Raw genomic sequence first — 23537 nt, forward strand, 5'->3', positions numbered from 1 at the left:
GATCTTGTCAGTAGAACAAGGCGGCAAATTTGAAAAATGTGTGTGTTTTAAGTGTCTAATTTCAAGTGATATTTTAGCATTTTTTTAGCATGTTTGTATTTCAAAAAACTTTGGCATAATTTTGGCATAATCTAGACATTAGTCTAGCATTTTTTCAAAATCTGAGTTGGCAACACTGCACAATAGGTACTCAGACTCAGACTCACACATGTCAGACAAGGCGCGTAAACTGCGAATATTGTAAAATTTTCTTATTTTATTGGTTTTTGACACCGATTGCACTGTTGTCTATGTTCACACTGCAACTTTGTTTGTAAAAATGCAGATATATGTAGACTGGTGAGTCTTTTTTGAAGTTTCTCAACATATTATTGTAATACATTTGTAATAACAAGCCGCTTATAGTTAGGTTATTTTTTCTTTTTTTTTAGATTGCGTTTTGCGCAATATTTTTATGCTTCTCAGTTAAAGATACAAATTTAAAAAAAACAAAGTCGAACCTAAAAGCAAATTCCGGTATTTTTTTTGCTTTAACCCTATAGGAGAGCTTTATTTGGTTCGATTTTTTTATAAAAGCTTTTTAAGCTTTTGCATCACGGCCAAAGAATATGAATCACGGCATTCGGCAACAACAATGCGATGCAATAACTATACGTGCTCGCACTAAACGTCAATGTCATTTCATTCTTTCATTCGATTCATATGTCAATTTGCGAATTTACTTTAGGGCACAGGCTTGCTGCGTCTCAAATTTCTAATTTTAATTAAATAAACATATTCTCATTTAATTAACTAACTCGTTTCGTCCCTCGTGAATTACTCCAATCGGCTTTGTTCTTAAGATTATAAAACAGTATTTCCCTTGTTTATAAGCTAAACTACGTTAACATAAATATAGAAGTTTTTGAGAGTGTAACTTCAGTATGGGACCGCCAAAGAAAGTAAAAAAATATGTTTCAAAACAATCAAGCAGTGATAGATCAAGTAAGTCTTGTTCACATTACAATAGTTAATTTACGAGAACCATAATAAATTTTTGCTTATTTTTTACTTGCTTAAACATACTATATGTTTGGAAACACTGTTACTCAATATTTTTAAATTTTAGGCAAGAAGAAAAAAGTGGAAGAAGATATGACTATAGACCTAGTAGATGATGATAATCCTGACAATGTTGGTGTACCCGGAGCTGCTATGCAGGATGCAGAGAAGAATGATCAGGTACCGGAAGATGAGTTCGGAGCTAAAGATTACAGGTAAGCTTTTTAGTCATTATTTTATAAATAACAAGACAAATACAATTAAAACAAAATTAATTTATACTAGCTACATGACATGATGAGCAGTATAAAGTTGTAATTTCAAATATTTAGGCCAAAACTATATTTGGAAGGGTTTCCGTAATACATTAATATAAAATGTACCTCATTTAGCTAAATGACCATGTTTTATGGATAATTTTTACTAAAATTGAACTATTGGGCACTATAGAGACAGTCATTTAAGGGGCTACCTGAGGATTTCATAGATTTTTGACAAGTTTTGAATCGTATCTCCTACTTTTGCACTACAGATAGATTTATAAGATAAACGGCTATCGGTTCTTCAATCTTTTATCTCCATTTTTGTCTACCGGATTTTTATGATTTTATGAAACATTGTCTAAAAAACCACTTTTTTCATAACTAGATTGCTATGAAGGATATACGAAATCTACATATTTGGGTTCGTCTTTGATGTCTCGAAAAACGTGTCTAGGGTTTTAATTTCAAACTAATTAACCAAAAAGTTATGGCCTGAAAACCAGTTTATTGGCCTAAAATTGTTCAAAATCAAAATCAAAATCAAAAATATACTTTATTCATGTAGGCCTAGCAACAAGCTCTTATGAATCGTAATTAATCTTAATCTAATTATCAGAGCAATTTATTGATGTTAATATTATTCCATAATAAAATTGGATTATTATACATATCAAATTTAACACTAAGAATTTCACAAAAGGATCGTCAAACATTAAAAAGATTGTATAAAAAAATACTAGTCTAGAATTTCTAGAATAAAATCTAAATGTCAAAAAAAAAAAGCATAAGTGTGGCGCACCGCAATGCTGGCTGCCCACAAACCGTCTACGTCAACGAGACAACGAGTCAATGTCATTCACAACTAAATTTTCCTTCGTACGATACGGAAGCTAAAATCTTATTTGCAAATCAAGTGTAAATTAATCATTGTAAATATTCTCTCATTATATGTAAATATTCATCATCTCTATCTCCGCGTATTATTTCATAGAAATAGTGCTCTAGACAAGAACACTAAATTGGTGACCCGCGACTTTCAAAATTTTCAAAATGACCGACGAATTCGAAGATTCCGTTTGTGAGAAAATAGAGCCCGGGCGATCAGGCGCCGCGGTTGATCGTCTGACCATGAGATTACTACCATTTTGGGCAGAAGATGCGGAAGTTTGGTTCGCCCAGGTCGAGGCGCAGTTCGCCGTTTGGGGCGTGATAGCGGATTCAACGAAATATTTCCAGGTTATCAGAGAGCTAGATCCCAAAACGGCTCGAGAAGTACGGGATATCATAACGAAGCCCCCAGAAACAGATAAATACGAAAAGTTGAAAAAACAATTGATCGACCGACTGTCAACGTCGCAAGAAAACAAAAGACGTCAGTTGCTGCAATTTGAAGAACTTGGAGACAGGAAACCAAGCCAATTCCTTCGTCACCTTAGAGGATTAGCTGGCGATAGTGTCACTGACGATTTTCTCCGAAGTTTGTGGTCCACTCGCTTACCTACTCAAGTGCAAGCGATCGTCGCGTCTGAGAAGACGGCTTCTTTAGACGACATCGCCACCCTTGCAGACCAAATCATAGACGTGACACCTTGTTCTTCTTTTAAGCAGGTTGCAAGCATGACTTCGTTTGAAGACATGTTTAAGAAGATGGAGCAATCTATAACGGCGCGCATCCAGAGCGAAATGACGCAACAAATTGCTCAGCTAAGCACCGGTAACAGCAGCGGTCAGCGACGTTCGCGTTTTAACAGCAGCAGGTCGCGCAGTCGTAGCAGATCGAAGTCACACGGTCGGTATCGAGCTGTCAAATCAGGTATGTGCTGGTATCATAGTCACTTTAGTACCAACGCACGGAATTGCATTCCGCCGTGCAACTTTAAAGCGGAAAACTAGCAAGACAGTCTACCGTGGCGGCTGCCGACTGTCCTCCTACTACAACCTGCCGCCTATTTATCACGGACAGAGTAACTAAAATTCAATACCTCATTGATACCGGATCTGACCTTTGCGTTCTGCCACGCAATTTTATGCCTAATTGCAAGTCGCCTGACAACTACTCGCTTACTGCCGCTAATGGTTCGCTCATACATACATACGGCATAATCAAGCAAAAGTTAGACATAGGATTACGCAGAGACTTTATTTGGAACTTTGTCGTAGCAAACGTAAACAAACCTATACTTGGCGCTGATTTTCTTGCACATTATGGTATTCTTATCGATTGCAGAAATAGAAGACTGCTTATTGACAGTTTAACAACTTTGTCGACTACGGGACAGCTTAAGCACTGCAACCAACCCAGCGTTAAGGCAATTTCGGGTGACAGTGAGTACCACCGCTTGCTAGCAGAGTATCCCAGCTTAACGAAACCATCTGGACTGCCGCGAGAGGTAAAGCATTCCACTGTTCACTACATCCGAACTACTCCAGGTCCTCCTACCTTCTGTAGACCACGCCGCTTAGCTCCAGATCGCCTGAAGATTGCTAAGGAGCAGTTTGAAGAGATGCTTCGCGACGGTGTAGCACAACCGTCTGATTCACCGTGGGCATCGGCGCTACATATGGTGCCAAAGAAAGGCAATGGTTGGCGGCCGTGCGGGGATTACCGCGCGCTGAACGCACGCACTATCCCTGACAGATACCCTGTCCGCCACATAGAGGACTACGCACATCGACTCGCTGGTAGTAAAATATTTTCAAAAATAGATTTAGTTAAAGCTTACAACCAAATTCCCGTATACAAAGATGATATCTGCAAAACTTCAATTACGACTCCATTTGGATTGTTCTCCTTCCCATTCATGCCATTTGGACTCCGAAACGCTGCCCAAACCTTTCAACGGTTCCTGGATGAAGTGCTCAGAGATCTGGACTTCGTGTACTCCTACATCGATGACGTGCTCATCTATTCTAAAGATGCCAAGCAGCATTTAGATCATCTACGGCAAGTGTTCGATAGGTTCCATGAGTACGGTATGCTCATCAATGAATCCAAATGTTCTTTTGGTCAGAAAGAAGTCACATTCCTAGGATTTACTGTATCTGAAGAAGGCACGCGTCCCATCGACGAGAAGGTAAAGGTTATGCAGGAATTTCCTCCCCCAAAGACCGTCGGTGGCTTACGCAGGTTTCTCGGCATGCTGAACTTTTATAGAAGATTCGTTCCTCACGCTGCCGAACACCAAGCCCCTCTTCACGACATGCTAACTGGACCTAAACTGAAAAGTTCTTCTCCACTAACTTGGACAGATCAACAGTTAGAGGCATTCCGGAACTGTAAGTCTAGTCTTGCAAACTCTACATTACTGGCTCATCCCATTATGGACGCAGAACTCGCTCTAGTTACTGATGCTTCAAGCACGGCCTTGGCCGGCGTTTTACAACAGCTGGTGCAAGGACAGTGGCAACCACTTGCTTTCTTCTCAAAGAAGATGACACGGCAACAGACGCAATACAGCGCGTATGATCGGGAGTTGCTCGCTATATATGAGAGTGTCAAACATTTCCGCTACATGGTCGAAGGCAGACACTTCGTCATTTATACGGATCATAAACCTATCACCTTCGCCTTTCAGCAAAAAGACAGGAAATGTTCCCCGAGACAATTCAATTACCTTGATTTCATTTCGCAGTTCACAAGCGACATCAGACACATTTCCGGGAAAGACAACATCACCGCTGACACGCTCTCCCGTATCGAGACCATTGCCGTGCCACCAGACTTCGAAGCCATCGCACAAGCTCAGCAGGAAGACCCAGAACTACAAGAGCTTCTTGCCAATCGATCTTCGTCACTGAAGCTTGAGAAAGTACCTGTACCAGGTACCAATGTTTATTTATATTGTGACACGTCTCAAGCAAAGCCACGTCCGTTTATCGTCAAGCAGCATCGCCAGAAGATATTTAACACCATCCATGGCATGAGTCATCCAGGTACGAGATCCACAATCAAACTTGTTACTCAGAGATTCGTGTGGCCATCTGTACGCAAAGATTGCGGTACCTGGGTACGTGCATGCGAATCGTGTCAAAGTGCTAAAGTGCAACGTCATACCTCCTCTCCTCTTGGAAATTTCAAATTACCGGAAGAAAGGTTTAGTCATGTTCACATTGATCTGGTCGGCCCATTGCCACCTTCATCAGGATTCCGTTACCTTTTCACAGCCATTGACAGGTACACACGGTGGCCCGAGGCAAAGCCACTGTCTGATATCACGGCTGAATCGGTAGCCCATGCATTCTACGATACTTGGATATCGCGTTTTGGTTGTCCTCAAACCGTAACTACTGACCAAGGACGTCAATTTACCTCACGTATGTTTAAGGTCTTGGCAGAGCTTTGTGGTGCACAGCTGCGTCACACGACGGCTTATCATCCCCAAGCCAATTCGATGGTGGAGCGTCTTCACCGCTCCCTGAAAGCTGCAATCATGGCCCACAACAGCACGAGGTGGACTGAGGTGTTGCCGATCGTCCTACTCGGCATAAGAAGTGCGTGGAAGGAAGACATCAAATGCTCAGCTGCAGAGATGGTGTACGGTGAGCCTTTACGCATCCCGGGTGAGTTCTTTCATTCTCATACCTCAAACACCCTGCAGCCTGATGATTTTGTCACTCAGTTGAAACGCCAGATGTCACACCTCAGACCTGTCCCCGCATCAAGGCACGGAAACAAGTCAGTCTTTGTTCACAAGGACCTAAGTTCATGCAGCCATGTTTTCCTTAGACAGGATGCACTGCGTGGATCACTAGAACCGCCATACACAGGCCCATATCGCGTTCTAAAGAGAACGGACAAGACCGTCACACTGGACTTACTACGAGGACCAGTGACAGTCTCCATTGACCGCGTCAAACCAGCTTACATGCAGAGCGACACAGCTTCACCTACAGGCATAAGTGCTAGGCCTGCTCAAGCTGTTGTCCCGGTGAGAACCACTCGGTCTGGCCGGAAAGTAACCTTTCCTTCTCATTTACAGGCAGGACTCTGATTCTCCCAGGGGGGTCCTGTGGCGCACCGCAATGCTGGCTGCCCACAAACCGTCTACGTCAACGAGACAACGAGTCAATGTCATTCACAACTAAATTTTCCTTCGTACGATACGGAAGCTAAAATCTTATTTGCAAATCAAGTGTAAATTAATCATTGTAAATATTCTCTCATTATATGTAAATATTCATCATCTCTATCTCCGCGTATTATTTCATAGAAATAGTGCTCTAGACAAGAACACTAAAATAAGTAACAAAATAAGTAGATAGTATTACATCGGAATATCCATTTCATCATCAATAATCAAATATACCTAATAAATAAATAATCATTTCGAATAACAATTAATCCCACGTTGTAATATCATTCATGTAGTCTTGTATGGTATAATAAGCTTTAGAAATGAGTTTACGCTTTACATAATTCTTAAATTTATTAATAGTTAATTCAGTAATATGGTTTGGAAGTTTATTATAAAATCTTACACAATTACCCATGAATGATTTTTTAATTTTATGGAGCCGAGTGAAGGGCACTGCGAGCTTATGTTTATTTCTAGTATTAATATTATGAATTTCACAATTTTTCCTAAAATTTACAATATTTTTATGTACATACAGAATATTCTCATAAATGTATTGACAGTGCACTGTCATTATGTCAATTTCCTTAAATTTATCTCTTAGTGAGTCTCTATGGTTCATTTTGTATATTGCTCGAATAGCCCTTTTAGTGTTCTTATCTAGAGCACTATTTCTATGAAATAATACGCGGAGATAGAGAGGATGAATATTTACATATAATGAGAGAATATTTACAATGATTAATTTACAATTGATTTGCAAATAAGATTTTAGCTTCCGTATCGTACGAAGGAAAATTTAGTTGTGTATGACATTGACTCGTTGTCTCGTTGACGTAGACGGTTTGTGGGCAGCCAGCATTGCGGTGCGCCACAGGACCCCCCTGGGAGAATCAGAGTCCTGCCTGTAAATGAGAAGGAAAGGTTACTTTCCGGCCAGACCGAGTGGTTCTCACCGGGACAACAGCTTGAGCAGGCCTAGCACTTATGCCTGTAGGTGAAGCTGTGTCGCTCTGCATGTAAGCTGGTTTGACGCGGTCAATGGAGACTGTCACTGGTCCTCGTAGTAAGTCCAGTGTGACGGTCTTGTCCGTTCGCTTTAGAACGCGATATGGGCCTGTGTATGGCGGTTCTAGTGATCCACGCAGTGCATCCTGTCTAAGGAAAACATGGCTGCATGAACTTAGGTCCTTGTGAACAAAGACTGACTTGTTTCCGTGCCTTGATGCGGGGACAGGTCTGAGGTGTGACATCTGGCGTTTCAACTGAGTGACAAAATCATCAGGCTGCAGGGTGTTTGAGGTATGAGAATGAAAGAACTCACCCGGGATGCGTAAAGGCTCACCGTACACCATCTCTGCAGCTGAGCATTTGATGTCTTCCTTCCACGCACTTCTTATGCCGAGTAGGACGATCGGCAACACCTCAGTCCACCTCGTGCTGTTGTGGGCCATGATGGCGGCTTTCAGGGAGCGGTGAAGACGCTCCACCATCGAATTGGCTTGAGGATGGTAAGCCGTCGTGTGACGCAGCTGTGCACCACAAAGCTCTGCCAAGACCTTAAACATACGTGAGGTAAATTGACGTCCTTGGTCAGTAGTTACGGTTTGAGGACAACCAAAACGCGATATCCAAGTATCGTAGAATGCATGGGCTACCGTTTCAGCCGTGATATCAGACAGTGGCTTTGCCTCGGGCCACCGTGTGTACCTGTCAATGGCTGTGAAAAGGTAACGGAATCCTGATGAAGGTGGCAATGGGCCGACCAGATCAATGTGAACATGACTAAACCTTTCTTCTGGTAATTTGAAATTTCCAAGAGGAGAGGAGGTATGACGTTGCACTTTAGCACGTTGACACGATTCGCATGCACGTACCCAGGTACCGCAATCTTTGCGTACAGATGGCCACACGAATCTCTGAGTTACAAGTTTGATTGTGGATCTCGTACCTGGATGACTCATGCCATGGATGTTGTTAAATATCTTCTGGCGATGCTGCTTGACGATAAACGGACGTGGCTTTGCTTGAGACGTGTCACAATATAAATAAACATTGGTACCTGGTACGGGTACTTTCTCAAGCTTCAGTGACGAAGATCGATTGGCAAGAAGTTCTTGTAGTTCTGGGTCTTCCTGCTGAGCTTGCGCGATGGCTTCGAAGTCTGGTGGCACGGCAATGGTCTCGATACGGGAGAGCGTGTCAGCGGTGATGTTGTCTTTCCCGGAAATGTGTCTGATGTCGCTTGTGAACTGCGAAATGAAATCAAGGTAATTGAATTGTCTCGGGGAACATTTCCTGTCTTTTTGCTGAAAGGCGAAGGTGATAGGTTTATGATCCGTATAAATGACGAAGTGTCTGCCTTCGACCATGTAGCGGAAATATTTGACACTCTCATATATAGCGAGCAACTCCCGATCCCGTCCTTGCACCAGCTGTTGTAAAACGCCGGCCAAGGCCGTGCTTGAAGCATCAGTAACTAGAGCGAGTTCTGCGTCCATAATGGGATGAGCCAGTAATGTAGAGTTTGCAAGACTAGACTTACAGTTCCGAAATGCCTCTAACTGTTGATCTGTCCAAGTTAGTGGAGACGAACTTTTCAGTTTAGGTCCAGTTAGCATGTCGTGAAGAGGGGCTTGGTGTTCGGCAGCGTGAGGAACGAATCTTCTATAAAAGTTCAGCATGCCGAGAAACCTGCGTAAGCCACCGACGGTCTTTGGAGGAGGAAATTCCTGCATAATCTCTACCTTCTCGTCGATGGGACGCGTGCCTTCTTCAGAGACAGTAAAGCCAAGAAATGTGACTTCCTTCTGACCAAATGAACATTTGGATTCATTGATGAGCATACCGTACTCATGGAACCTATCGAACACTTGCCGTAGATGATCTAAGTGCTGCTCGGCATCTTTAGAATAGATGAGCACGTCATCGATGTAGGAGTACACGAAGTCCAGATCTCTGAGCACTTCATCCAGGAACCGTTGAAAGGTTTGGGCAGCGTTTCGGAGTCCAAATGGCATGAATGGGAAGGAGAACAATCCAAATGGTGTTGTAATGGAAGTTTTGCAGATATCATCTTTGTAAACGGGAATTTGGTTGTAAGCTTTAACTAAATCTATTTTTGAAAATATTTTACTACCAGCGAGTCGATGTGCGTAGTCCTCTATGTGGCGGACAGGGTATCGGTCAGGGATAGTGCGTGCGTTCAGCGCGCGGTAATCCCCGCACGGCCGCCAACCATTGCCTTTCTTTGGCACCATATGTAGCGCCGATGCCCACAGTGAATCAGACGGTTGTGCTACACCGTCGCGAAGCATCTCTTCAAACTGCTCCTTAGCAATCTTCAGGCGATCTGGAGCTAAGCGGCGTGGTCTACAGAAGGTAGGAGGACCTGGAGTAGTTCGGATGTAGTGAACAGTGGAATGCTTTACCTCTCGCGGCAGTCCAGATGGTTTCGTTAAGCTGGGATACTCTGCTAGCAAGCGGTGGTACTCACTGTCACCCGAAATTGCCTTAACGCTGGGTTGGTTGCAGTGCTTAAGCTGTCCCGTAGTCGACAAAGTTGTTAAACTGTCAATAAGCAGTCTTCTATTTCTGCAATCGATAAGAATACCATAATGTGCAAGAAAATCAGCGCCAAGTATAGGTTTGTTTACGTTTGCTACGACAAAGTTCCAAATAAAGTCTCTGCGTAATCCTATGTCTAACTTTTGCTTGATTATGCCGTATGTATGTATGAGCGAACCATTAGCGGCAGTAAGCGAGTAGTTGTCAGGCGACTTGCAATTAGGCATAAAATTGCGTGGCAGAACGCAAAGGTCAGATCCGGTATCAATGAGGTATTGAATTTTAGTTACTCTGTCCGTGATAAATAGGCGGCAGGTTGTAGTAGGAGGACAGTCGGCAGCCGCCACGGTAGACTGTCTTGCTAGTTTTCCGCGTTAAAGTGGCACGGCGGAATGCAATTCCGTGCGTTGGTATTAAAGTGACTATGATACCAGCACATACCTGATTTGACAGCTCGATACCGACCGTGTGACTTAGATCTGCTGCGGCTGCGTGACCTGCTGCTGTTAAAACGCGAACGTCGCTGACCGCTGCTGTTACCGGTGCTTAGCTGAGCAATTTGTTGCGTCATTTCGCTCTGGATGCGCGCCGTTATAGATTGCTCCATCTTCTTAAACATGTCTTCAAACGAAGTCATGCTTGCAACCTGCTTAAAAGAAGAACAAGGTGTCACGTCGATGATTTGGTCTGCAAGGATCGCGATGTCGTCTAAAGAAGCCGTCTTCTGAGACGCGATGATCGCTTGCACTTGAGTAGGTAAGCGAGTGGACCACAAACTTCGGAGAAAATCGTCAGTGACACTATCGCCAGCTAATCCTCGAAGGTGACGAAGGAATTGGCTTGGTTTCCTGTCTCCAAGTTCTTCAAATTGCAGCAACTGACGTCTTTTGTTTTCTTGCGACGTTGACAGTCGGTCGATCAATTGTTTTTTCAACTTTTCGTATTTATCTGTTTCTGGGGGCTTCGTTATGATATCCCGTACTTCTCGAGCCGTTTTGGGATCTAGCTCTCTGATAACCTGGAAATATTTCGTTGAATCCGCTTTCACGCCCCAAACGGCGAACTGCGCCTCGACCTGGGCGAACCAAACTTCCGCATCTTCTGCCCAAAATGGTGGTAACCTCATGGTTAACCGATCCACCGCAGCACCTGATCGTTCGGGCTCTATTTTCTTGCAAATGGAATCTTCGAATTCGTCGGTCATTTTGAAAATTTTGAAAGTCGCGGGTCACCAATTTAGTGTTCTTATCTAGAGCACTATTTCTATGAAATAATACGCGGAGATAGAGAGGATGAATATTTACATATAATGAGAGAATATTTACAATGATTAATTTACAATTGATTTGCAAATAAGATTTTAGCTTCCGTATCGTACGAAGGAAAATTTAGTTGTGTATCACATTGACTCGTTGTCTCGTTGACGTAGACGGTTTGTGGGCAGCCAGCATTGCGGTGCGCCACACCCTCTTCTGCAGAACAAAAATGGTATTTATCTCTGAAGCACCGCCCCACAGTAAAATACCATATGCCATAATGCTATGGAAGTAACTAAAATATACTAATCGAGCTGTTTTCACGTCAGTTAACTGACAACTTCAACTTTGATGCCAAATATCTCGAAGACAATGAACTTTGAAGTAAATATGGGATACTATATTGCTTAAAGCCGTTGCTGTTAATATGATAAGCTACAAAAAACATTAGAAAACAAAGGGATTCAGATCGAAGGTCATTAGCGTGGGGGAGCCCCAGCGCAGTATTTATGTTTTTTTTTTTCTAAAATGTTAACTAAATTTTATTTTTCTATCCAGAAATCAGATGGCTCTAAAGCCTGACAATGCCAGCAGGCCCTTATGGGTGGCACCAAACGGTCACATATTTTTGGAAGCCTTCTCACCAGTATACAAACATGCACATGACTTCCTTATTGCTATTGCAGAGCCAGTGTGCAGGTAAGTACTACTTCTAATGATCTAATTTTCTTCTTTCAATTATTAGCAGGTTTCTGGCGAAGGGTGTGGTATTACGGCAGTTCCGTGGGACTGGGCTGAATCCTACTAAAGAATGGTGATGCAACAAAAAACAAAAAACTGTTGTCACTAAAAAACTTTTAGTTTCTAAGATTATAATTATTGTATGTATATTAGTATGTAAGATGTGTATCTATGGGCCTTAGTTGCCTGATAAGGTATTTGATGGCGGATGGACGCTAGGCGAAAAAAAGTGTAAGAGTTTTCCGTCACAACCCTTTTATTATTTTGATTTGATTGAATCAGGGGGTTTGATTTAAGTGAAAAAGGTAACCACCCTTTAGTTATACAGGGGGATTTCGGGGTCGTGGAGCAAGAGAGCCAGACATCATACAGAATCCAAAGATGAGCCTAATGATGTTGTTAATTATTGTTTATCACCAATAATGATGATTATTTTCCAGATGACAAGTAGGAAAAAACATTTTTGCATACAATTTGGTGACCCTACTCAATGTGACATCTTGTCGCTTTCCATACAGCGTATATGTCAAAAGTCATAGGGTGACCATAATTACTTAGTATAACATTAATTTTACTTGAAAAATAAGAATAATTCAAGTAATTATCTTTCAATCAAATACTACCATATGATAATGTGGATCATTTACAGAGTCAGAAAAAGTGGTTCTGGATCACAACCCCGAAATCACCCTGTATAAAATAAACATAGATGAAAATATAAATGAATGCATGAAGCATCATTATACTTAATTATGAATTATAATAACTATAAAAACACCATTTCATAACAAAATTACGGTTTCTGACAATAAAATGACTACATAAAAACTTGCATTTTCAGACCTCAACACATCCACGAATATAAACTAACAGCATACAGTTTGTATGCCGCTGTCTCTGTGGGACTACAAACTACAGACATCATAGAGTACCTGCAGAGGCTCAGCAAGTGCGCTGTGCCAGCCGGCATCATAGAATTCATCACTCTTTGCACATTGTCTTATGGCAAAGTTAAACTTGTCTTGAAACACAATAGGTGAGAATAACCAATCTTGTTTAACTGGTTAACTTAGCTGCCATCATAATTAATGTTTGGCTAAGGTTTTAAATTTTCTGAATTTACATGTTTAGTAATTTTAGAATTAACTTAATAATTAATTGTGCTAACGCCACTTAAGTACTTAACCACTTAATGATCACTAAAATACCCTGGAAATCCGATCCTTTAATCAAAGCCTATAATCTTATGGCAATCACGTAGTCTACACATGTTTATACTAAATTGGTCGCTTTCAGTGACGGATTTGCCCTAAGGCTCAAGTAGGCCCGCACCTAACCTAGGACGGCTAGATATTAGGGACGGCAGTCTATATACAAAGGTGCTGAGAAAATGCGACTAGTACATAGTAAGGGGCCTGGGGACTAGGGCGCCCAAGACTGCAAATATTGATGATGTGATTGATCTGCCATATTCCCTAAATATACATAATTGATGACAGGTACTTGGTAGAGAGCAAGCACGTGGAGGTGCTCCACAAACTGCTGCGGGACCCTGTGGTGCAACAATGTCGGCTTCGACGCGACGGCGACGAGCTGCTGCCTACGCCCGCCGCCGCGCCGGCGGCCCTACCACACACTACTGGTAAACTGAAAAACATTCCTAAATATACATCGTTTTTTTTTGCAAAAGGCTACGCGATCTTGACGTGTTTCTTTTAAAAAATAAGTCACAGCAAATATGTAACATTTATGTAGTATACATTGACAGGTGATAAGCAAAACTCACTAATTACTACCACAAGATTTTTACTTAATATTTTTTAACTAGACGGGCCCGCGGCTTCGCTCGCGTAAATGAAATAAAGAGTTTGTCTTAAGTTTAGTTAAATACCGACATTATTATGTATTCAACCCTGCCAGGGTTTATAACTGTATAGGGGCTTCTTATTTGTAACCGTTATTTGGATAACTTAATTCGCAAATTTCACAATAAATGATGTGATTTGAGAAAAGGCAAGACTGTATTTTTTCATATACGTAGGTATTTATTTAAAACTTGTTTCAATAATATTATAATGGGTAGGAACCTCCCGACCCTTCCCCAAAGTTAGGAAATCAAAAGTTACCACGAAACATTTATTTTTATTTTTTGAGGTCATGTTCAATAACAATAACGAATTTGGACTTAGAAAATTTCGTATACATATTTTTGAGCACTTTGTCCGTATACATCTTTTTGAGCACTGTATTTCTTTTTTGACAGCGACTCGGGTGTGTTGTGAACACAAGATACCTAACACTCCTCCTCGCTTCGCTCGTCGTCGTACCTAACGGTGACTCTGGCACTGTATTTCGTAACTTCAAACACGTATAAATAAAACTACGGGTCTCCTAGACACAAATCGGGTGTCATTTGAAAGGGGTGACCAACCCCTATAAAATGCCACCCTTCCCCCCCTCCCTGTAATGCGTGATTCAAAATGCCAACCCACTGACTGTACATTTGCTTCATGAATGTGTAGTCGCCATTAGATATATATCGGAGCCACCAAGGTCGCTCAAAAATATCTGAACATGCACTTTAACTACATTATAATTTACATTGTTCAGATATTTGTGAATACCTCAGCCGCTCCGATATATCTGACGGTGACTGTTCAGCAAGAAGAAAAATCTTACCTGGTCGAGTCGTATCGTATTACGCGAGAAAACAGAGCCTCTACCATCAGTTTTAACATTGACATAACGCTCACGTCTACGTAATTTACTTTCTGTACTTCTCGCTTCCATTATTGCTCGCATATGCGAGTACGAGCGAGATGCATAGAAAGTAAGTTACGTAAACGTGAGCGTTATGTCAATGTCAAAACTGGTGGTAGCCGTACTGTTCCCGAATTGATTATATCTCTAACGTCATCCCTTGAACTGATGGTGAAGCCCATATTAACTTGCTATCAACTTCTTTTGGCCCTTCTCGGCAGCCCGTTCCCCGGACGAATGGCAATGGTTGCCCAAGCCGTAAAAGTCAATCTGAATAATATAACTCGAAAAGAAATTTAAAACAACAAAATGCAAATTAGTAATATGTTAATACTAATATGAAAAGTCATAAATATGACATAAGTCACTCGTATGGGCCATAGACTAAGGTTGACATTGACAGCACTTTTTATTTTACTTTGAGTAAAAAAAAACGCCGAAATAACTGCATAACAACATAACAAACATAATTTAGGTTACTTGAACTACCGAAACGAAACCAACCGAGAGTTGCCGAAAATGGCCGATGATCGTAAAATGAAGATTGTTATGAACATTTCTTTTGAATATTGTAAATTAAATACGCATCGAAAGCGATAGTTTTTATGCTCTAGTTCTATTCTCACATTTAGAACAGTTTTTTCTTATCATACGTGCGTCGTATTCGAGAAACGTGTCAAAAACTTTTTTAGAAATTTGTAAGGCGCCATCTCGCTTCTTCCCTCGTTTTTTATCCCGTTCTGGTTTTTCAATTTTATATATATGATGATAATTAGTGAGTTTTGCTTGTCACCTGACGATATGTTGATTTACATTCTTTTGGTTTCATAAGTAACAGTCACTTTTTTTTAAAGCGTTTTCGAAAATCATGTAGTCTTCTAATGTTAAAAAAACGAGGTAACGTAGTGAAAAAATATATTCCGCATATTGAACTCGGTTAATGAATTTGAATTATTATAAAATTCACACTACCTATGAAGTCTGTGATTCTCTGACAGGGAAAATAATTATTCATCATTTTCTAATTTGTTTTTTTATGCTAGACGCTAGACATATTTTTTTTATTTTTGATTAAACTAAATAGTTGAGCCTAATGCTGTATTGCAGTAGGCGAAGAGAAGCCAGCGGCGAACGGCGTTCCGGACGACATCAGCCAGTTCTACCAGCAACTAGACAAGGACGACGATGAGGACGAGGCCACCGACCTCACCGCCAACACCGCTGTCGCCTTCGAGGTCGACCCTGACAAGATTGAGGTGAGGATTGTCAGGTCTGCTAGCAACTAGACAAGGGCGACGATGAGGACGAGGCCACCGACCTCACCGCCAACACCGCCGTCGCCTTCGAGGTCGACCCTGACAAGACTGAGGTGAGGATTGTCAGGTCTGCCAGCAACTAGACAAGGACGACGATGAGGTCGAGGCCACCGACTTCACCGCCAACACCGCCGTCGCCTTTGAGGTCGACCCTGACAAGATTGAGGTGAGGATTGTCAGGTCTACCATCAACTAGACAAGGACGACGATGAGGACGAGGCCACCGACCTCACCGCCAACACCGCCGTCGCCTTCGAGGTCGACCCTGACAAGATTGAGGTGAGGATTGTCAGGTCTGCCAGCAACTAGACAAGGACGACGATGAGGACGAGGCCACCGACCTCACCGCCAACACCGCTGTCGCTTTCGAGGTCGACCCTGACAAGATTGAGGTGAGTATTGTCAGGTCTGCTAGCAACTAGACAAGGACGAGGCCATCGACCACACCGCCAACACCGCCGTCGCCTTCGAGGTCGACCCTGACAAGATTGAAGTGAGGAGTAGCTTGGGAACGGCAAGCCTTAAAAATCGAACGAACTATCAGCAACTATTATAGGCCAAAACACTGTCGTCTTGTTTTACAGATTTTGTTTCTCTCAGTGTACCCCATGTACGTATAATATGTTGCCACGCCCTTGTAGTCCATGCTGTACTCAATTAAACTTAAACACCTTTGTAAAATACCATGGATGCATTCAATAAATGATTATGATAATATACCCATTCTGTCGTGGATTGGTGTAGGGAGCGGTCGTGCGGTCATTCCTCTGCTGACAAAATTTTCTTTTATTTTGGTTTTCGAAAGCTTTTCTACGGTTACACGCAAACAAACAATCATTCAAATGGCGAATTAGTAATCCTCAACTATGGTTCTATCAGTTACTACTATTCTACCACTGATATTTTTATGTACAGGTGATACAAAAACGGTGCATAGAGCTCGAGCATCCGCTACTGGCCGAATACGATTTTCGAAACGACTCCGTAAATCCAGACATTAACATCGACCTGAAGCCGACAGCTGTTCTGCGGCCCTACCAGGAGAAGAGTTTGAGGAAAATGTTCGGCAACGGACGAGCGAGGTCAGTCTACGTCGTATCATATATTATGTTATGGACTATTCGCATCGACTGGTGTCGAGCGAGGCGCGTCAAGCAACAAGCAGTGATGTGAGCGGGTGGAGGCAAGGTGGAGTCAATGGAATTTTAATCCTCTAGTATAAACAGTAGTTGAGTTCCATATTTATACGGCATCGCGAGCAGCCATTCAACCCATAATTCGACGCAAAACAGGAAGATTGTGCATGAGTTCAAACCTCCTGGACTCCAGTATTTTGGACGATATCGAATTAAGGGTGGAAAATCACACATTTTGACATTTATTGAAATTGGTCATTTTACTCTAATACCAAACTACTTTATTTGGAGCTAGTTTATACCACAGTTAAATTTTCTCCGCAGTACGACAGTAGGAACGTAATCAAAAACTACGAACGTTGGCCTGCGTTGCTACGGGAAGGAAAATCTTTAACGTGCTGTTCCAACTATAAAATGTTATTCTCTAGATATTTTGTTCAGGTCGGGCGTAATCGTGCTGCCGTGCGGCGCGGGCAAGTCGCTGGTGGGCGTGACGGCGGTGTGCACGGTGCGCAAGCGAGCCCTCGTGCTGTGCAACTCGGGCGTGTCCGTCGAGCAGTGGAAGCAGCAGTTCAAGTGCTGGTCGACGGCGGACGACTCCATGATCTGCAGGTGATCTTTACCTATTTTGCGATGTTGTAGGTTTTGTTAATACTACTTTGATACTACTAAACTGACATACTGTCACTAAGGGCCAGTTGCACCAAACACACTTAACAGACTGATCAACATTACTCAACAGAGTATTATTAAAATTCCTATACAATAAAATTTTGCGAACGCTTTAACGGTGACAGACGGTTTGGTGCAACCGACCCTAAGTCATGGCAGTTTCTTTGGTCGATGGTTAACGAAGGTGTGAATATTCAGTAACTCCCGAATTAAGCTATTAAGAACGCGAAGACCTCGCATCTGGCTAATCGATATCAAAGCAATTTGATTGAGACTATTGCTCGTTTACGGATGTCGCCAACAGTTAACGAAATTGCCTCGTCTCACTAAAAATCTTTCACTCATGTCTTGGTTTATTGTGCTGATTTATGTCCTCCAAACAGATTCACATCAGAAGCCAAAGACAAGCCGATGGGCGCCGGCATCCTAATCACGACGTACTCTATGATCACTCACGGGCAGCGGCGCTCGTGGGAGGCGGAGCAGACCATGAAGTGGCTGCAGGCGCAGGAGTGGGGGCTCGTGGTGCTGGACGAGGTATTCACATGTCCTATAGCACAGCATTACACTTAAGGGGCCCACAGATTACCAGTTCGCCGGACGATATCAGCCGGTCAGTTGTTTGGAGCTGTCAAATTTTGCGTTTAAGTGACAGGCTGATATCGTCCGGCGAACTGGTAATCAGTGGGCCCCTTTATGATACCTATAAACATGTTAAGATCCGTCCAGGTCTGGCGAAAGCACCGTTTGCTCGCTGCATATTATACTTCAAAATTCATGCAAGTAGTTACCGGTCCCTTTGTTAACAGCGCATACGCCAAATGTGAACTTGTGAACACATTGCTACTGTAATAAAATGTTTTGCGTTTTATGTTCCGAAGCTTTAGTACTCCAACTTCGAATAAAGACTTAAGTATTAATAAATATAAATGCAAGTCACCGCCTGCCTCGATAACTTGTGAAAACATTGTTATGGCAGGTGTCTGGACTCTTTGCAATAACCCAGTCTCATTGTTCAGTGTTCAATCCATAGACCGGTGTACTGTTCACTTTTTCTACAATAGTCCCAATGCCTGCTGAGACCGGTTCATAGGTGTTTATTGTTGCGCCTGTGAACAGTTTCCAGCAGGCGTTCTGCATGACATTAAAGCTCTCCAAAGGGCATCTACGTGTTGGATCTACATCCTCACGCAAGCCTATCAAAAGACCGGGATTTAAAGACCCGTGAAATCCAAAATATAAATACAATATTTTTAATTAAAGGTACACACCATCCCTGCCAAAATGTTCCGACGCGTGCTCACCATCGTGCACTCGCACGCCAAGCTCGGTAACTATTTTTCGTTCTAACAGTAGTTTACGTTTCTGTCGTAGCGCTCTGCGCGCTTTATAAATACACGATGAAAGTCCCCTTAAGCCTTTTTTTTTATTTTATTTGTAATTTGGTGATTCGTAAACTGTTTAGTACAATCTTCTATCGCACTTCCAAATTAATGACAAATGTTCTCGACTAAAGTTTTCGACGTCACACTCGCGTAATTACAACCTTCTGTATTTGTAATACGATCTATTTGTGCTATTACTCAGGTCTAACGGCAACACTCCTTCGAGAGGACGACAAAATCGCCGACTTGAACTTCCTGATCGGACCGAAGCTGTACGAAGCCAACTGGCTCGAGCTGCAAGCTAACGGGTACATCGCCCGCGTGCAGTGCGCCGAGGTGTGGTGCCCCATGATACCAGAGTTCTACCGCGAGTACCTTATACAGAAGTGAGTCTAATATTGTCACATTATGCCATATAAACGCAGCCGACTACAATATCTTAACCCATCCTATTAGGTATATTATTTAATGCTTACAGCACGTCCTATATTGGTTAAAGTGGCGCCCAACGCGGGGCGATTTCCTCAATTTTATTTAATATAAATAAACAAGTCACATTGTCGCTCGGAGCGTGTTTCGTGGCCAAGGCGTTAATCATACGTCTCCACATTCTCCTTTATTGCTTGTAACAACTTTCATATTTCTTACAGAATAAACAAAAAGATGTTGCTATACGTGATGAATCCGTCCAAATTCCGCGCCTGCCAGTTCCTCATCCGCTACCACGAGCGGCGCGGCGACAAGACCATCGTGTTCTCCGACAACGTGTTCGCGCTCCGGCACTACGCCGTCAAAATGAACAAGCCCTACATCTACGGGCCCACGTCACAGAGCGAGAGGATACAGATTCTGCAGAACTTCAAGTTTAACCCCAAAGTGAACACGATATTTGTGAGCAAAGTGGCTGACACGAGTTTCGATTTGCCGGAGGCTAATGTGCTCATTCAGATTTCGTCGCACGGCGGGTCTAGGCGGCAGGAAGCACAACGATTAGGTACATTTTCAATTTTACATATTTAGCTCTAAGTAGTTTATAAACCATCTATTTCTAAATCTTATTGTCAGAAGTCCCTGTAACATTGACATCTATAGAAATCTACATTTTTACCTGTGTTTTTACCAAGACTCTGAACCGGTTTTTTCTCCATACAAAAAATAGCGGTATTATTACGTTGTTTGGTTTATTATTTTATCTTTAATGGGACAATCTAATAATACAAAGTTGTTACCTAAATACAAGATTCAGTGCTACGTAAAAGGCATAAAATAATTAATAATATTGGGCTTTTTCAGAGTTTTGAAAAAAAAACCCGGTTCCGAGCGTTGCGTTGCGTTTTTACAGACGTTTTACATTACATTTTGCCTTTAACGCGATAGTGCACTACGCAAATGCTAACTTGCCGATTGAATTAGGGTACTTCGATAAGCCACATGATAGGAGTTAAGAAGGAAGGAACAAAAACAGAATTATAGTTTGTAATATATTTCAGGTCGTATTTTAAGAGCAAAGAAAGGAGCTATAGCAGAGGAATACAATGCGTTCTTCTACACGTTGGTCTCACAGGACACGTTAGAAATGGCATACAGCCGCAAAAGACAGCGGTTTCTCGTCAACCAAGGTTACAGTTATAAGGTTAATATTACCATGTTACCATGTTTCAATATTTCACGCTAATTTCATCACTTTACAGACTTTGACTAATATCCCACGTGATTTGATCATCGTCCTTCTCCTAGCGTTGTCCCTACATTTTGCCATGGCTTATTTGGGGAGCCTGGGGTCCGCTCCGCAACTTAATCCCAAGAAGATTCGGTTAGAAAGTCGCACGCTTTACTGCTAGGTCACCAACGCTGGCCAGAATGGTACCTATTACCTAAGATTTTGTAATTATTTAAGGTATTAACTCTTATCTTGGGTTATTGACCGAATTATTTTATTTACCTTTTCTTGATATTGCTAAATTTTATTTTCACCAGGTAATAACTGAATTGAAAGGAATGGACACGGAACCAGATCTGTATTACGGCACACGCGAAGAGCAAGGATTATTATTACAGCAGGTCAGTAAACATGAGAGTTGGATGTGATAATAGTTCGTACCTACTTAATACTACATGCAATGTAGAAAGTAAGAGCAAGATTGCAAATGAAAGGCTAATAGAAGACTGACTTGGAGGGCTTAGTCGTTGCGCGTACTGTGGCGCACCCGTTTCCTCAGCTCCAAATTGCTCAGGACTCGTATACCTAATATCTAGTACCGCGGCGTGTAACTATGATTAACTTTATTAATATTTTTGCTTGCAGAAATATATTACCACCCACAGAATCCACTTTAGGCGTATTTTACCAGTAAAAGACTACTCTGCGAGCTAAATATGTTCTATAACTTTTTTTTTAATACAACAGCTGGAGTTGTAATAAAAATCTCGAGGTAAACCTCAGGAACTTAACTTTTCGTTGATTAATATACATGATATGGTTGTATGTATATATCTGAAATAATCGCTTTCTCGTATTAAACAGTATCAGGAGCGCCATTGAGTTTTTATCGCGAGTCGTTTTACGTACTTGATATGTAATCGGAAAGTGACCTCTGGTCCGGTGGCAGGTGCTGGCCGCGTCGGAGACGGAGTGCGAGGAGGAGCGCGAGGGCGCGGTGGGCGGCGCGCGGCGCGCGGGGGGCTCGCTGGCGTCGCTGGCGGGCGCCGACGACGCGCTGTACCTGGAGCGCCGCAACGCCGGCAACAAACACCCGCTCTTCAAGAAGTTCCGCTACTAATAGGTACGTATTTCGCCTGGTTGTTCATCTATTGTACATCAGTCAAATCTTACAAAAAAATGTCCTAAAAAAACAATGCGTGATGTAGTTCTATATTTTTTGTATGTTGTTTGGAGTCCTTGGAGGAATGTGAAACTATGTTTTGCAAGCAAAAAAAAGTTGTGCTCCCTGCGTAATTTGCAAAAAACTGCAAAAATTTCGGAGTTTTTTCAGTTTTTGCACTTTTATTAAAAAACTATGAGTTTTTGGTCATAACTTGCTATGTAATGTTAAAAGAACATTAAATTTGGAACAATTTAAGCCCATGTACAGCGCCTCATGTTAAATAGTTCATGAGATATGGAACTTTAAAAAAAGGGATTTTTTTCTCCTTAGAATAAAATTTTTAGTTGTTCCTATATTTCAGGACAAATATCGGCACAACCGCTCATGCTATGAGATATATTGCAATGAATAAAGTTATAGCAAATTTAATTACCTTTCAGTTAAGCGCAAGAAAGGGTCAGTAAGTTCTACAGTTCTCTAGTTATCGTAAAAAAATGAAATTGCTATAATGAGGAAGGCAACTAATGTATTGTTTAAGGCATTGTCAAAATCCGTACAAAAGGCAGTACCATCGTCGAGAGTGACATCTACGATTAGCTTTTACCGGTCTTCTCCGATAGCAGCAGAGCGATGTTAGAGATCAACCATTTTTAAAAATGCACTCCCCTCTTAAGCACTTCATTCATTCAGTAATGAAATCAAGATACAAATTGTAGTTTGGCTTGTTTTTAGGCTCCACTTTTTGGTCGTAGCCATTGATTGTAGTCCACGATACCGATTCTTATTTAAGAATTAGTTCTTGTTTTGATACGACCTTGACGATAGTTCACGGTGATACATTTAGCATAGTAAAAATAATATGTATGTAAAAAACGATGTTGCAAAGTTACACTAAACAAGGCTTGATTGTTTCAGGTTCCTGAGAAATAATTCCAGGCAAAATAAAATTGTCGCAATATATACATTTTTTATTTATTATACATCTCACCCTCCAAAAAACCCTCAACCCCAAAACTTTTATTTTTATATCATGTTCGTAACCATGGTCTAGAGTATATTATTATACCATGGTTCCTAACTATTTTAAATTAATTACAGTAAAACGGAGAGTGAGAGTGGTGTTCCAGAGTGGGCCATAGTGGAGCTACAGGGTCTTATCCAAATGAAGAAGGAATCTCCAACTGGGCCAACTGTCATCGGTGACCTCCACTTCTTCAACCGCAACAAACATCCAGTGTTAATCCTAGGACACCATGTTCTTAACGGAAAAGAAGTTAAAATGGAACAACCCATGGCGGTGATTGAAAAAGTTACGGATGATTCTAAAACTCAATATAAAGTTAAGGCTGTAGTCAAAAAGAAATTGATTTTCAAATCTAGACCTAAACCTATTATCTCCAATGTTGCTGAAAGAGTTTGATAATTGAAATAAAATGTTAATAATATTTATAGCTGGTTTTATTTAACTCATTCATTGCCACCCAGCCAAACAAGACGTCC

At 41.8% G+C, this 23537-nt stretch overlaps 2 protein-coding genes across 2 annotated transcripts; both read left to right on the forward strand.

Annotated features, from left to right (window-relative positions):
* Nucleotides 1–202: 202 nt before the first annotated feature.
* LOC134795562 (chromosome transmission fidelity protein 8 homolog) lies at nucleotides 203–23461 on the forward strand. The gene is made up of 2 exons (XM_063767458.1): nucleotides 203–339; nucleotides 23136–23461. Exons 1-2 carry the CDS (start codon nucleotides 320–322, stop codon nucleotides 23455–23457), a joined length of 342 nt encoding a protein of 113 aa, XP_063623528.1. The 5' UTR covers nucleotides 203–319; the 3' UTR covers nucleotides 23458–23461.
* Nucleotides 714–21994, forward strand: LOC134795570 (general transcription and DNA repair factor IIH helicase subunit XPB). The gene is made up of 15 exons (XM_063767463.1): nucleotides 714–984; nucleotides 1109–1256; nucleotides 11761–11901; nucleotides 12785–12979; nucleotides 13443–13585; nucleotides 15811–15959; nucleotides 16935–17101; nucleotides 17597–17767; nucleotides 18211–18364; nucleotides 19091–19157; nucleotides 19415–19598; nucleotides 19863–20206; nucleotides 20703–20845; nucleotides 21190–21273; nucleotides 21822–21994. Exons 1-15 carry the CDS (start codon nucleotides 924–926, stop codon nucleotides 21990–21992), a joined length of 2322 nt encoding a protein of 773 aa, XP_063623533.1. The 5' UTR covers nucleotides 714–923; the 3' UTR covers nucleotides 21993–21994.
* Nucleotides 23462–23537: the final 76 nt, after the last annotated feature.

This window comes from Cydia splendana, chromosome 12 (genome assembly GCF_910591565.1).
Source record: "Cydia splendana chromosome 12, ilCydSple1.2, whole genome shotgun sequence".
Taxonomy (NCBI): Eukaryota; Metazoa; Arthropoda; class Insecta; order Lepidoptera; family Tortricidae; genus Cydia; species Cydia splendana.